This window comes from Gymnogyps californianus, chromosome Z (assembly GCF_018139145.2).
Source record: "Gymnogyps californianus isolate 813 chromosome Z, ASM1813914v2, whole genome shotgun sequence".
In the NCBI taxonomy this organism is placed as follows: Eukaryota; Metazoa; Chordata; class Aves; order Accipitriformes; family Cathartidae; genus Gymnogyps; species Gymnogyps californianus.
This window is the reverse complement of record NC_059500.1, coordinates 80,413,867-80,426,609: the sequence shown is the minus strand read 5'-3', so window position 1 is coordinate 80,426,609 and position 12,743 is coordinate 80,413,867. Positions and strand designations below refer to the sequence as shown.

The window sequence follows — 12,743 nt, the reverse complement described above, 5'->3', positions numbered from 1 at the left end:
GGCCGTCAACACAATTCCAGTATTTGTTCATTCTATAACGTGTAGAAATTTGGTGCTTCTCAGTGTCCAGGGGGGCCCTTTTGTATTGCAGATGTATACGAACCCGTGAGAGGAGGATGGCGGTAGCTGAGGCTAGGCTCTCTGCTGCGTGTAGACAGAGAGACTTTTCCATCTTGTCCTGGTTTCGGCTAGGACAGAGTTAATTTTCTTCCTAGTAGCTGGTACAGTGCTGTGTTTTGGATTTAGTAGGAAAAGAATGTTGATAACACACTGATGTTTTCAGTTGTTGCTAAGTAGTGTTTATACTCAGTCAAGGATTTTTCAGCTTCTCGTGCCCAGCCAGCAAGAAGGCTGGAGGGGCACAAGAAGCTGGGAGGGGACACAGCCAGGAGAGCTGACCCAAACTGGCCAAAGAGCTATTCCATACCATATGACATCATGCCCAGTATATAAACTGGGGGAGCTGGCTGGGAGGGGGGATCACGGCTCGGGGACTAACTGGGCATCGGTCAACGAGTGGTGAGCAATTGCATTGTGCACCACTTGCTTTGTATAGTTTAATTCTTTTAGTATTACTATTGTCATATTATTATTCTCATTATCATTGTTTTTCATTCCTTTCTGTCCTATTAAACTGTCTTTATCTCAACTCATGAGGTTTTTTTCCTGATTCTCTCCCCCATCCCAGGGGTGGGGGGCAGTGAGCGAGCAGCTGCGTGGTGCTCAGCTGCCGGCTGGGGTTAAACCACGACACATCTGCATACTTGCACTGCCTGTGTGAGCTGTGGATACTGTAGGCTGCTGTACTGTTCAGGATGGTATTTATGAGAATAAGCACTTGAGGAGTCCCCCAGGTTGCTAGGTGGCTCACTGAATGGAAAAATTGAGGGACCAGGCTTCTGTCCCTGGTTCTACTGTGAACTTAGATTAATTTTTTTTTAATAATTTTTTTAATGCCTTTTTTTAAACCTCTACTGAAATGACTTTACCTTGTAGGGTCTCCATTTCTTTCTAGCTGTCTTTACATGTTTACATGTCAAATTTTAGTGTCTCTCACTGACTTTTGTGCTGGGTTAGAGCTGCTGCAGCAGTCTTGAGTACTGTTATGTGAATGCTAGAGATGACATACATGTGTTGGCTTGCTGCTTGAATGAGGAGTTGCTTTTCAGCCAGACTCCCAGTGGTCATCTGTTTCTGTGGGGTTTCTGCTCTGTCTCCTTCAAATTTTGGAGTCTGGGCTTCCTTCCAATATTGAGTACTGTGAATATTAATTTAAAACAGCAGAGAAGGTGGAGCTTAGACTAATGTCTTTAAATCTTCAGGAATCGCCACTCATAAATCTTCTTGGGCAGACCAGCTCCCTTCCTTGGCAGCTTGTGGGCATTTCGTCTTATCAAAGCATCATCAGCTACTGCAACAGTCACTACCCTCCCTCTGTTATCCTTGCTAAGGATGCTGCAGCTGAACTGATAGTGAAGCTCCTGAAAATCTCGGCAGGCTTTGGTGCATCTTCGAATAGTCACATCCACCTTGTAAGTTGAACTGGTCTTGCAGTGTCTCTGAGCTGTTCTTGTTGTTTGCAGTGTTCTGCTTTTGTATATTATGGAGTGTGGAAAGACTTCTAGACAGGATTTTATTTTTTTTTTTTCCTAATTGATTTTAATTTTGATTACCAGGATGCAACACTGAAGTGCCGAGCATACATTCGCCAGGTTGTTCAATTTCTCAGCACCTTAGAACAAAGCGGAAAGATTACTCTTGCAGTTTTGGAACAAGAAATGTCCAAGTTGCTAGATGATGTAGTCATCTTTAATCCTCCAGGTTTGTGTTAAAGAAGTGGCACATTACTTTAAAGCTGTCAAGATCCTTTATTCTACTGCATGGATTGTTGAACATCTGTGACTTAGTAATTACTTGCGTTACTATGATGTCTCCCTTATGGGCAGCAGGACATGTTGCTTTGATGATGTGTATATATAGGTGGTATATTAGCACAAAACAAAAATGTGAATGTTACCCCGTAGAGCTATTGAGTCACAGAACCAACAGGAAAAAACAAGGGTTGTGTTGTGAGTAAAACTGACCGATATACAGGACCTTGAGGGATTCTTTTCTTTGTTGTCTAGTTTTTTAATCTTTTTTTACGTTAGTTGACATTTGCATCTTTTTTAAAAGGAAGGATGACTCAAATACACTCTCTTGGTCCTGAGGGATCGGGTTCTAAGAAAGGGTTCTAAACTGTTGTGCAATTGGGAAAACTGACTATATAGAAATAGGGGAGTTATACTGATGTACACTAGTAGTATGGTGTGTCCACACCCACAGCATTTATATTGATCTCATTTTTAGTACTAGTACCATCCTCAGCTTCCTCTATCAAACTAAAACTTCAGGTGAAATCAGTGGTCCCACTGTACTACACAGAAATACTTGCCAGGAGTCATGTCTCTTTCTGTCCATGACCCACACAGGTGTGCTAGCAAGAGTGAACAGAAAGCATCTGAAAAATCTGTAAGAGCGATAACTGTCTCTCAATACTTGTATTGCTACTTGGGGAAGCTCTGTAGGACAGCCCCATAGTCAGTAAAACTCTTTGACTTGAAGAGAAGTGAAGGCTTGCCTGTTGCTCCTGACACTCCTTGTAGCTGAGAAGTTTTGGAGGAGACAGGAGCTCCAGTGTAAGAGGAGCAGCTCTGTTTCGTGAACCCCTGTGCACGCTTGTATGCGTTAAAGGGCGGGAAGAGAGAATGCTCCGTGTTGCTCAACCAGGCTGTGGAGTGCAGGAGGATCACTGACGCAGAGTGGCCGGAAAGCGGTGGTGCATATCGGATTTAGCTTCTCTGTGAGGTTTGGAGGGGGCTGGCAGAAGTTTTTTGGAAGAGTTTCCGGAGCAGCAGCACCTTCTGTTGACAACAGCTGGAGAGGAGGAAAGCTGGACTTCTCGCGTGGGCGCTGTGCCAGGGCTTGTCCCCAGGGGATCTGGTGGGCCCTGGTGTCGGGTGTCTGGTGGTGGTCCCACTCGGTGGTCTGCAGCCTGTGGAGTGGGACTTGGCTATAAAACTAGTTGTGACCTTAGGCATGTCAGTTAACCTCCTGGCATCATCTTTCTCGGTTGGTCTGTGATAAGACATTACTGGAGAGCTGCGCTGTGACAGATGACTTTTGGGGCTTTTTTTTTTTGGCCTTTTTTTTTTTTTTCTCGTAGTAGGTAGATACAGACGGAATAGCTTAGTTTGGAAGGGACCTCTGGAGGCCTGTAGTCCAACCTCCTCCTCAAACCACGGCTAGCTTCAATGTTAAATCAGGTTGTTCAGGGCCTTGTCCAGTGAGCTTCCAAATACCTGCAAGTGTGGAGGTCTCAGCCTCTTTGAGCGATGTTTTTGCAGTGATTAATCCCCCTTTGTGCACAACTTTTCTTCATAACCAGTTGAAATTTTTCGTTCTACAATGCCTGATGTTGCTTGAAAATTTATAACATTAGTGGCTTTTTTCATCAATATGTGCAAAGGTCTAGTCTGTAGTGAGACTTTTAAGAGCCAAGAGCCCGAAATGTTTGTGCTTCGAGGGTACTGTTATGAAGTTACATCATGGGCATGATAACATGTTCAGGCAATGCCAAGAGATGGTGTCAAAAGAATATTCTTGGGCTGAGCACTGGGATTAGCAGGAAATCTAGAATCCTGGAAATGCATGAGGGGATTGCAACATTTCAGGGCTCATCTTGGTCATATTTCAAATTGAGTAATCTAAAATCTTGGTTGTTTCACTCTAAGCTGTGCTTTAAGCTGTGTTTTAATACCCAAGTTTTCTTGGAGACTGTAAACGTGCTTTATCATTCAACTTATTTGCACTGTGGTCATGATAAAAGACCCTAGCTGAAAGATGGGCTCCAATGTACTCGACTATATAGTCTTATCAGCTGTCTCCCTGTTTAATGAATGATGAACTGTCTCATCAGGGGAAGAGTCTGCGAGGAATGGGTGTCTTATGCAGTTTCGTAAGTACAGACAAGGAATTGAGGTGTGTAATGAGCAAGAAGCTTTTGCCAGTATCTACAGAAGGTGAAGTTGAATTTGGGTTCTAGTGTCTATTTACTGAAATGATTCTCTTATTTCTGACTTTCAGATATGGATCTGCAAACACGTCATATGGCCCTCAGCAGTCTCTTTACAGAAACGCTGATGATGATGAACAATTCTAGCGTTACAACAGCTGAGTCGCTACGGGGGAGCTTACGAAAGTGGATTGACAGCAAAGTGCACGGGTTGTTAGCAATGCCCCTTCTCACAGCAGCGTGTCAGAGCCTGGCCTCTGTGCGACACATGGCAGAGACGACAGAAGCCTGTATCACTGCTTACTTCAATGAAGGTAGGAGCCTGTCGTCTTCTGCTGCTTGTCTCAAAAACTTTGATCAGGCTTGGATGCTCATTAAATACAGATTGTCTGTCTGGAATCCTTGTAGCTTCATGCTGCCCAGTACTGGAACTGGGTTTTAATCTGGTTTCCATAATCAGAGCTCCTTTCTTTGTATCTGATGGCTCCCACCTGTCACACATATATGTGCTGTAGTAACTAGACGTAGAAAAGTTAGGCCGTTGTGGTTTGGGTTATTCAACTGCCCTAATTGTGTATTTTCTTAAGAACTGTACCTGTCTCCAAAAACCAGTTTGCTCTGTGTAATGGTTGCCATTTTTCCAGCTAAAGGGGAGGACTTTTTAAAAAAAAAATCATCCCAAGAGGACAAAACAGATATTTGTCCCCTCCTCTAGTGTTCTGTAGGCTAATTTAAGAAAAAAATACTCTTGATTGCTAAAACTCTGAAATTTTGTGGTGTGGGTTTTTTTTGGTGTGGGTTTGGTTTTATTTTTTCTTTCTGTTTACGTATTCCTTGTGGAACTACATTTTGATTTCTTCCACATTCTGTGTGATCAGATTTCAGTACACCTGAAGGAAATATTTAAAATTCCATTTCTAAAATTTTCAACTTTAATCCTGACTGAATGCTGGGAAAATATCTCGCCTTGACCTCAAGGAGGTTCCCTATGACAGTGGAGTTTTTCTTTTCTCTCCATCAGAGGTTCACGACAAACTGATTACCTGGAAAACAGCTAAACCACCCCAAATTCTGTAACTTATAGGAACACAGTGAAGTAGTTTCAAGTTCTTAGGTTTTACTAAGTGCTGCTTTCTCACACGCTCTTTGTTCTGTCCTTTTGTCTTCTTTATAGATTCTCCTCACCACCAGGATTTAGGCTGGGGCCCTATACTTGCCTCCCTCCAAGTTCCTGAGCTAACCATGGAAGAATTCCTGCAGGAGTGTCTGTCTTTAGGAAGCTACTTGACCCTGTATGTCTACCTGCTGCAATGCCTAAACACTGACCAAACTCTTACCAATGAAATGAAAATCCTGCTAACCATCAGCAAATGGCTGGAGCAAGTGTACCCAAGGTACGAAACTCAAGGCTTCTGAATATGCCTTGACTTTTAAATAAGGCTATAGTTGTATTGCCGGTATAATTAGGTGGCCAGGTTAATTAGGTGAATTTCACTAGGCTACTGGATGAAATGGCCAATCCTTCTATGTCCACTATTATGGAGTCTGCCAAACCGCAGTGCCAACACTAATAGTTGTTGTAGTTCAACAGAAGAAGGAATTTTATTTACTTGAACACTTCTGGTGCAGTTTTGGTCAGTTTTCAGTCAGAGAAGCTTGATTTCAATGGCAGCCTGGATTTGTTCTCAGTTAAAATTACTTTAAGCAAACCCTAAATCGCTGTGGGTTCCACTTTCCAGAATGTCCACTAGGTGGGATGAGTTATGTACTAAATAATCAGTTCGACACTGAGAGACCTGGTGTTCAAAGCTGCTCAATGGTGACTGTCGGCAGCTCTGAACCAAATCTGAACCCAGTGGATGTGGTGGGGTGCCCAGAGTTAGGGGCCTGTATCGCTATAAAACAACTTATTAGATAACAGGGTTCTGGGGGGAAAGGATGGATAGCTTTGGGGTTAATATGATAATACTTTGTACTTAAAGTATGTAACAACTGTATTTGCAGTTGCTGCTGAAATCGCCAGAATTCAGCAAATGTGGTGAATATTTTTCCATATTAATGTTGATAATGTTCATATTTGCTGTGAAAGAACATTTTGGGAAAATGTCCATTCCCGCTGTTTCTTGAAATTCAAAGAATACTTTCACTGTTGTAGGTACCCTAGTAATTTGATTGCCAAAGTGTGAAGGAGACGGCAAAGCCACCATACACAGCAAATTAAACCTTGCTCTCAACTTCAAAGCTGAGGGTGCCTGGGATGGGAAATGACTGGGTGGAGTAATGTGAGGATAGTCTGATGCAGGAAACTCGTGCTGATGCTTTATGTGGAAAATCTGAGCTTGTTAACTTAAACTGCAAACTGTTTGGGAGAAGATTAAAAATACCATAGGGGGAACTTCACTTTGTGCTTTGCTCAACAAAAAACTTCAGTGTTTCCTTTTCTAGAAGATCATATTAAAAGTCTAAATTGTTGTGGAAACAACAGCTAGTGCTTCCTAAAGTGTTTTATTGGTAAGTAAAGGGGGGAAAAAAAAAAAAGAAGAGTAGAGATACAGCTTCATTCCTTTTATACCAAGTCTTAGACAAGTTTAAATCCACTTATGGCTGCAATATCATTTATTCTCAGTTGTAAAGCTTAAAAGGAAGCATTGTTCTTTGTCCTCTTAGAGGCCCTTAAAACCTGCTAGCTGATGTCTGCATTAAATCCGTAACACTAGCAGTTACAGCAGTATAATAACTGGTGGGGTAGTATAGTTATGCTGTCCTCATACAGTAAGATTAGCTGTCATTAATTAACCATCTGAATTCTTCATCGGCCTAATGGCGAGAGATACAAACTTGTTAACCTATGCATCTGACTCTTTTTTTTTAATTTATATTTTGTTTTATTTTATTTTCTTCTTTAAATCTTACCTAAAGCTCAGCAAAGGAGGAGGCAAAGCTGTTTCTTTGGTGGCATAAAGCCATGCAGTTATCCTTGATTCAGATGGAGCAAGATGACACCATTCTGATCAAATCTGTCATTCGGATACTGCTGTCAATCCAGGGCAGGCAGAGTCAGCTGGCTGAAGAGAGACTGACTTCTGGAATACTTGGTGCTATTGGGCTAGGCAGGAGGTCTCCTTTGTCACCCAGGTAAGGGTTGAAGGTGTGGTAAACTAGTTTATTTGGGTTGTCATGTTAGAAAAGCTGCAGGCTGGATCCAGACTGCACAGTGCAATGTCAAAAGGTGTTCTGAATACATGCTGTCCCCAAATCTATAAGGTTGTTTGGGCCGTCACAGAAAAAATGTAGTGAATGTTTTAGTCTGGTTAAGAAGTGAATATGAACTTCTGCAAAGTTTGTGGTGGAAAAGGAAGGAAAATGCAGTTGTGATTCTGGCTTAATGTCCATCTCCAGCGAAGTTTGTAGGGAGACTGTTTGTTAGAGGAAGATACTTGCATCTGGTCTGTAGAAGACTGTTCCAGTTGACCTCAAGAATTTTGTATGATTACATGCACATTGCCTTTTCCATCTTAACCTTGAGGTGTTGGAAATGTTAAGAGAAGCTCAAAGAAGTATTTGCTTGCTTGTTATTCACTTTACCCTCTAAAGAGAGACACCAACTTTGGTAGTTAGGTATTAAAATCAAATTCACTATGGAAAGAATGCCAAGAAAAAATATGGAAAAGTTTGTGGAACACCAGTTCAACACAGTACCTAAACATAACTTTGTGTTTATAAAGACCTTCTGGGATGCAGTCCTGTTGAAATTGCTCTGAAATCTTAGTCTTGTTCAACTCGTCCTTCGATTTGGGTGATAAGAATGTTTCAAAGGCTGTGAAATGAAGGAGTATTTCAGATGTGACCTCAAGGCTTCAGCTAAACTTGGAACAGATGTAACATTTCATATGTATAGTATTATATTGTCCTCTAGTGTATATGAGGTCCTATTATGTATATATTAAAGTGATTTATTTTTTTCTAATGCATTGAAAAAGGTCCTCTAAAGCCTTTGCTATGTTCCTCATGCAAGAGAGATCTCACGGGACAGAACTTCCAGTTTATCTGCTCTTGAGGACTTGCAAATCTGATATCACCTTCTCTCTCTGTCCTTTTCCCTATGCAAGGTTTCGGGTGGTTGCCCGCAGTTTGTCTGCCTTCCTCTTGGTGCAGATTCCTGCAGAGAGTCAAGTCCGCCTGAAAGCGGGGTCAGAGCCAAAGCTGTCGCAGAAGGCCCAGCAGGTAGCGTGTGCCAGTTGCTGGCTTCTTGGCATGCCCTCTTTGCCTGCTCGCTCAGCTCGTGGGGTGAGGCTTGTAAGAGTCGCTGCAAGCATTTCTTCAAGCTAAATCCTGCTCTCAGCTTGTTCATTTTATTTGGCGCTGAACGCCCTCAATCTTTTTTTTTTTTTTGCTGCTGCTTTACACCTGGCTCTAAATTCTGAATTTCAGAAATAGCTCGTTGCTCTCATTTGTCTTCTCAGGGAAGGGGGTGTATCACAAACTTGTGTACTATTTTGCTATACATCAAGGCACCATCTTGGAATTTGCCAGAGACCAGGCCAGGTGCAGCATAGGCCGGGTGATGATGCGAGTTTGCTGAACTCTGGTAGCAGGGCTGTGTGTCTGAGCCCTAACCTAAAGTGATCCTAGGTAAAACTGTTTATACAGCGTTCTGTATTCATATGAAGGCATCACTTTCTAATCTTACACTGCATAAAGGTGCAGGTGAACTTATGTCTGTAAACCCTGAGTTCAGAAACTTTGGGACGTAGCAGGTAGAAGGAATTTAAAACAAACAGGAAAAAACAATGCTGCTGTGATTGCGCTGCTTTTCAGTGATAAAGCAGGGCTACATTCACACTGGCATTTATGTGAGACCAGGCTTAAAAGCCCTATGACAAATAAACATTCCTTCTTCAGCATGTGCACTGACCATGTTGTTGTTTCAGTAAGTGCACGAGAAGAGGAAGGAGGAGTTGATTAGAAACCAAAGCAAAGTAACTTAGTGCAACTTGTTTCTCTAAGAAATGAATGAAACTTGTTCAGACATATTTCCAACATTTGCCCTGGCTGGTACTGCCAGCGTAGGCTCTTTTACATGTAATTTCTAACTTGACATTGTAATATTATTAATGGGAGCAAAAGAGTACTTTTATGGAAGTCAAGATGTTCATAAGAATAACCTGAAATGAATAGTTAAGTTTGCAGTTTGTAGTTCTGTGTAATTTCCTTGAAACTGTGTCTTGAGTTCATGAAGTAAATATTTGACAATATTTGGGTTACAGAATCCTAGCAAGCCTTGATAGAACAGTTGTTGTGTTGATCTCAGGGAGAGAACAGCTTGAAAAATATGAGCTGACTTGAAACACTGCTATGTGATTGTATTTTACAAATGTTTTGTTCCGAATACTCCGGGTTCTCTAGTGGATAAGGATCTTCTAGTGGGATTGTGCATATGGTGGCTCATGAACTGGTTTGTTACGGACCACAGTACACACAGCTAACAGAATTTTCCCTTGTATCTATAGGCACTGAATGCTCTTGAATCTATGGCATCAAACAAACAATATATGGATTATCAAGAGCAGCTCTCCCAGGCTTCTCAGTTCGTCAAGCATCCAGAACATTGTCTTCGAGATGGCAATAATCTCTTGGCTCTCCTTATTAACACTCTGTACCCAGAAGTGCATTATTTGGACAGCATACGATAGCAGCACTGAGCTCGCAGAATCATCATGCCATGTTGATTACTCTGGTTTACATATAATGTTGTTATTGCACAAGTAATTTTTACCTTCAGAGTTCCACTTTAATTAAGGCAGAAGTGTGAATGGGAACTGCACACTGGCAAGTTTTCTCCTCTTTAAGGTTTTCTTCCTTTTCTTTAGATTTGTAGGCCTGTGGAAGGGCTTAGTTTTCATTGACTGAAAACACTTGAATGTTTTGCTGTGTATGGTGCACATGTGAGAGGCGATACCTGAGGATAGGTGTACAAATCATTAGACAGCAAAGCTCATCCTGTAGGGTCTTAAGTTTTTGCTTTGTGCCTTTTTTATTTTCCAACGTGTCATCACTCAGGCCAGTTCAAAGTGAGTGGAGGATTGTGTATAAAAGAGGTTTTGACTTTCTTAACCAGGATACCTCTGAGTCTTATGTGAGTGTGTGTCTGAAGGCTTGTGTAATCCCCGTATTTGGAAAGACAGTGTTTTAAATTTTGACTTTTTTTTTTTGCTGTCCCACAGAAATCTGTAGTTGAAAGGCATGCCTACAATCTTCTTCTGCTTCTGTAAATACAAACTGAAATTTGAACTGAAGAACTTTGTTTTTTCCTGTTTTCTAAATATTGATGAGTCTGCATCCATATTGCTTGATTAAATGCAGGTAGCTTCTAGTCAAGTTCTTTTTAAGTCAGGTGATTTAAATCCAGAGACGGATTTTCTTGGTCCCCAGTGTCTGGGAGGGGAACAGTCAGTTATGTTCATGTTAGAGAGGATTCCTTAATTCTGAAAGTCTGGTTGTTTAGGGAATACTGATTTAACAAGTGGACACCAACTACTTAAGTTTGTTCTTTTCTGCCTAGCTGGGCATGACACGATAGGATTTTAGATGACACTGTGAAAAGATATTTATCTTGTGTTAAATTTGGTGATCACTTGTTAGAATTCTGTTGCCAAAGCGTGAACCATGAGCCTGTAAATCTGTTGTTTCAGCTGAATGATCACTGGTTTTGTTGCCTTGTCTGATCATAAGATGCACCTTTGTTCAGGGAAAGCAGAAGGCGAGTTTCCCCAGTTGCTTGTCTAATGTTGTCCCTTTTGTCACTGATCTATTTGAGGTGGCCCAAGGTCCTGCAGTCCCAACCTGGACACCTCTCTGAAGGAACAATGATCACTTCTTCTCTTCCTCCATTAATTGTGCCTTTTATGTTTAGAACATGGTTACACGTTAAAATATCAGTTCTGGTCACTAGCGGAAGGAAATGTGCTACCTACTGTCTGGTCAATAATGCTTTGAAGTCTTGCTCTTAACTGTGGTTCTGGTGCTGGAGAACAAATCCCCTTTTTCTTCTTGACAGATTCTGCCCGCTGTGCCAGCTGGGTCATTAGATCACCTTCATCTTAATGTGGTCTTAGAGTTCTTTGCTCTATCTGCGAGCCTATAAATATATATACATATGTACATCCCTCTGTATATTAACCAGATATCGATGCAGCATGTTTTTTAACAGACTCTTTTGGAAAATTCATGTCTGGAAGAATACATTCTGCTGCTTCCCCCCCCCCCCCCCCCAAAGACTTAAAAGCACTGGTTTTATTAGATTCAATGTTATTGATTGGTTGCATAAAAATGTGAAAAAGTCATATATATATGTTTGACATGCACTTTTAAAATGAGATATTGTTTCAGCTGTTGAGTTTTTACAACTATTGTATTTATACCATGCTATGTCTGCAAAGACCATGCAAAATAAAAACGAAAAAATCAAGTAATTTGTGACAAACACCATGATATTTTCAACTTGCTGGAAGAATCCACATCAGGTAATACATAATTGTTCTTGGCGAGGGAAGTATGATGGGGGAATGCCACGCAGTTGCTCAGTTGATGGAGGTCTGGAGACTCTTCTCTTGGACATTGTGGATTTAACACGTGTGACACAACAGCCTGTTTTTGTGCCCAGAGCCCAGGAGAAAGCTTATCTATGTAATGGCAGAAATAATGCTGCTCTGTCCTGGCAAAATCCCCCGAACCTCTGCGGTAATGTGACCGTAGGGTGAGGCACTGGTTCTGTTCTTTCAGCACTCACAACTGACACAGACTGTGGAATTTGGTATTTATCCCAAATGAGGGGAAAGCTGGTAATGTGGAGGGAAGTAGGAAAAAACTATGCCTCCAGTGCTGGTGGTACAGCATTCTTGCTGAGGGCTTTGCTGGCGGGCAGGGCCGGACCACGCTGGAGTGGCTGCTGTCAGCAAACACCGTTGACACCATCATCATGTCCATTTGTCTTGACCATTGAAACAGCTTCTTTAATAACTTACTGCTTAAAATGTAATAGAAATGATGCTGATGACTTTTTTTCCCCCCCATTTCTCGATCTAGTAATTGTGATGAAAAAGATTTGTTTTATTCAGAGAGTACTTTAACCATGATAATACTACGGTAGGCCCTAAGAAGTAGGGAGAATCCACCATGAGCTGCTGCTTTTGCTATATGTGTCACCCACAAACCAATCTTCTGGCTTCTTGGTGAGCCTGGTAGTGGTAGAAGTCTGAACCTGTGCTTTCCTCAAATACAGAGGAGCAGTTTTATGGACTAACAGATCCACTGGCAGTTCTCTGTCGCAAATGTGAACTCCAGAGCTTGAGGTCTTATTCTCCGAATGGTGCCCAACAGGTTGACTTTTCATTTCTTCTAGTTTTACTGGAAAGACTTTCACGTTCCCAGCACCTCCCACCCTCCCTCCTACCCTAAACTGCAGTGTTCTTGTTCACATCATAAATGTAACCAGGTAATCTCAGAAGGAAAACTGAGTTTTGTGCTGGTTTTAGCATTGTAGATTGCAGTGGAAAGAGATGAAATTGGAATGTCCGCTACTTAGTAACAAGCGTGCCTTTTGGATAATTCGTGTAGTTTAGTTGAGAATGAATATCTGTGGCTTTTTAAATGTTTGACTCGCACAGAAGTTGTTGCATTGGGATGAATT

The 12,743-nt window shown here is 41.7% G+C and overlaps 1 protein-coding gene across 1 annotated transcript in view; it reads left to right on the top strand.

Annotated features, from left to right (window-relative positions):
- Nucleotides 1-11,263, top strand: part of EPG5 (ectopic P-granules 5 autophagy tethering factor) — a 59,854-nt gene extending 48,591 nt beyond the window's left edge. Inside the window, 7 exon segments of the mRNA XM_050913644.1 lie at nt 1,323-1,532; nt 1,677-1,821; nt 4,126-4,368; nt 5,229-5,448; nt 6,974-7,189; nt 8,164-8,278; nt 9,565-11,263. Of these exon segments, the coding sequence (XP_050769601.1) occupies nt 1,323-1,532; nt 1,677-1,821; nt 4,126-4,368; nt 5,229-5,448; nt 6,974-7,189; nt 8,164-8,278; nt 9,565-9,747 (1,332 nt within the window). The 3' untranslated portion in view covers nt 9,748-11,263.
- The last annotated feature ends 1,480 nt before the right edge of the window (nt 11,264-12,743 follow it).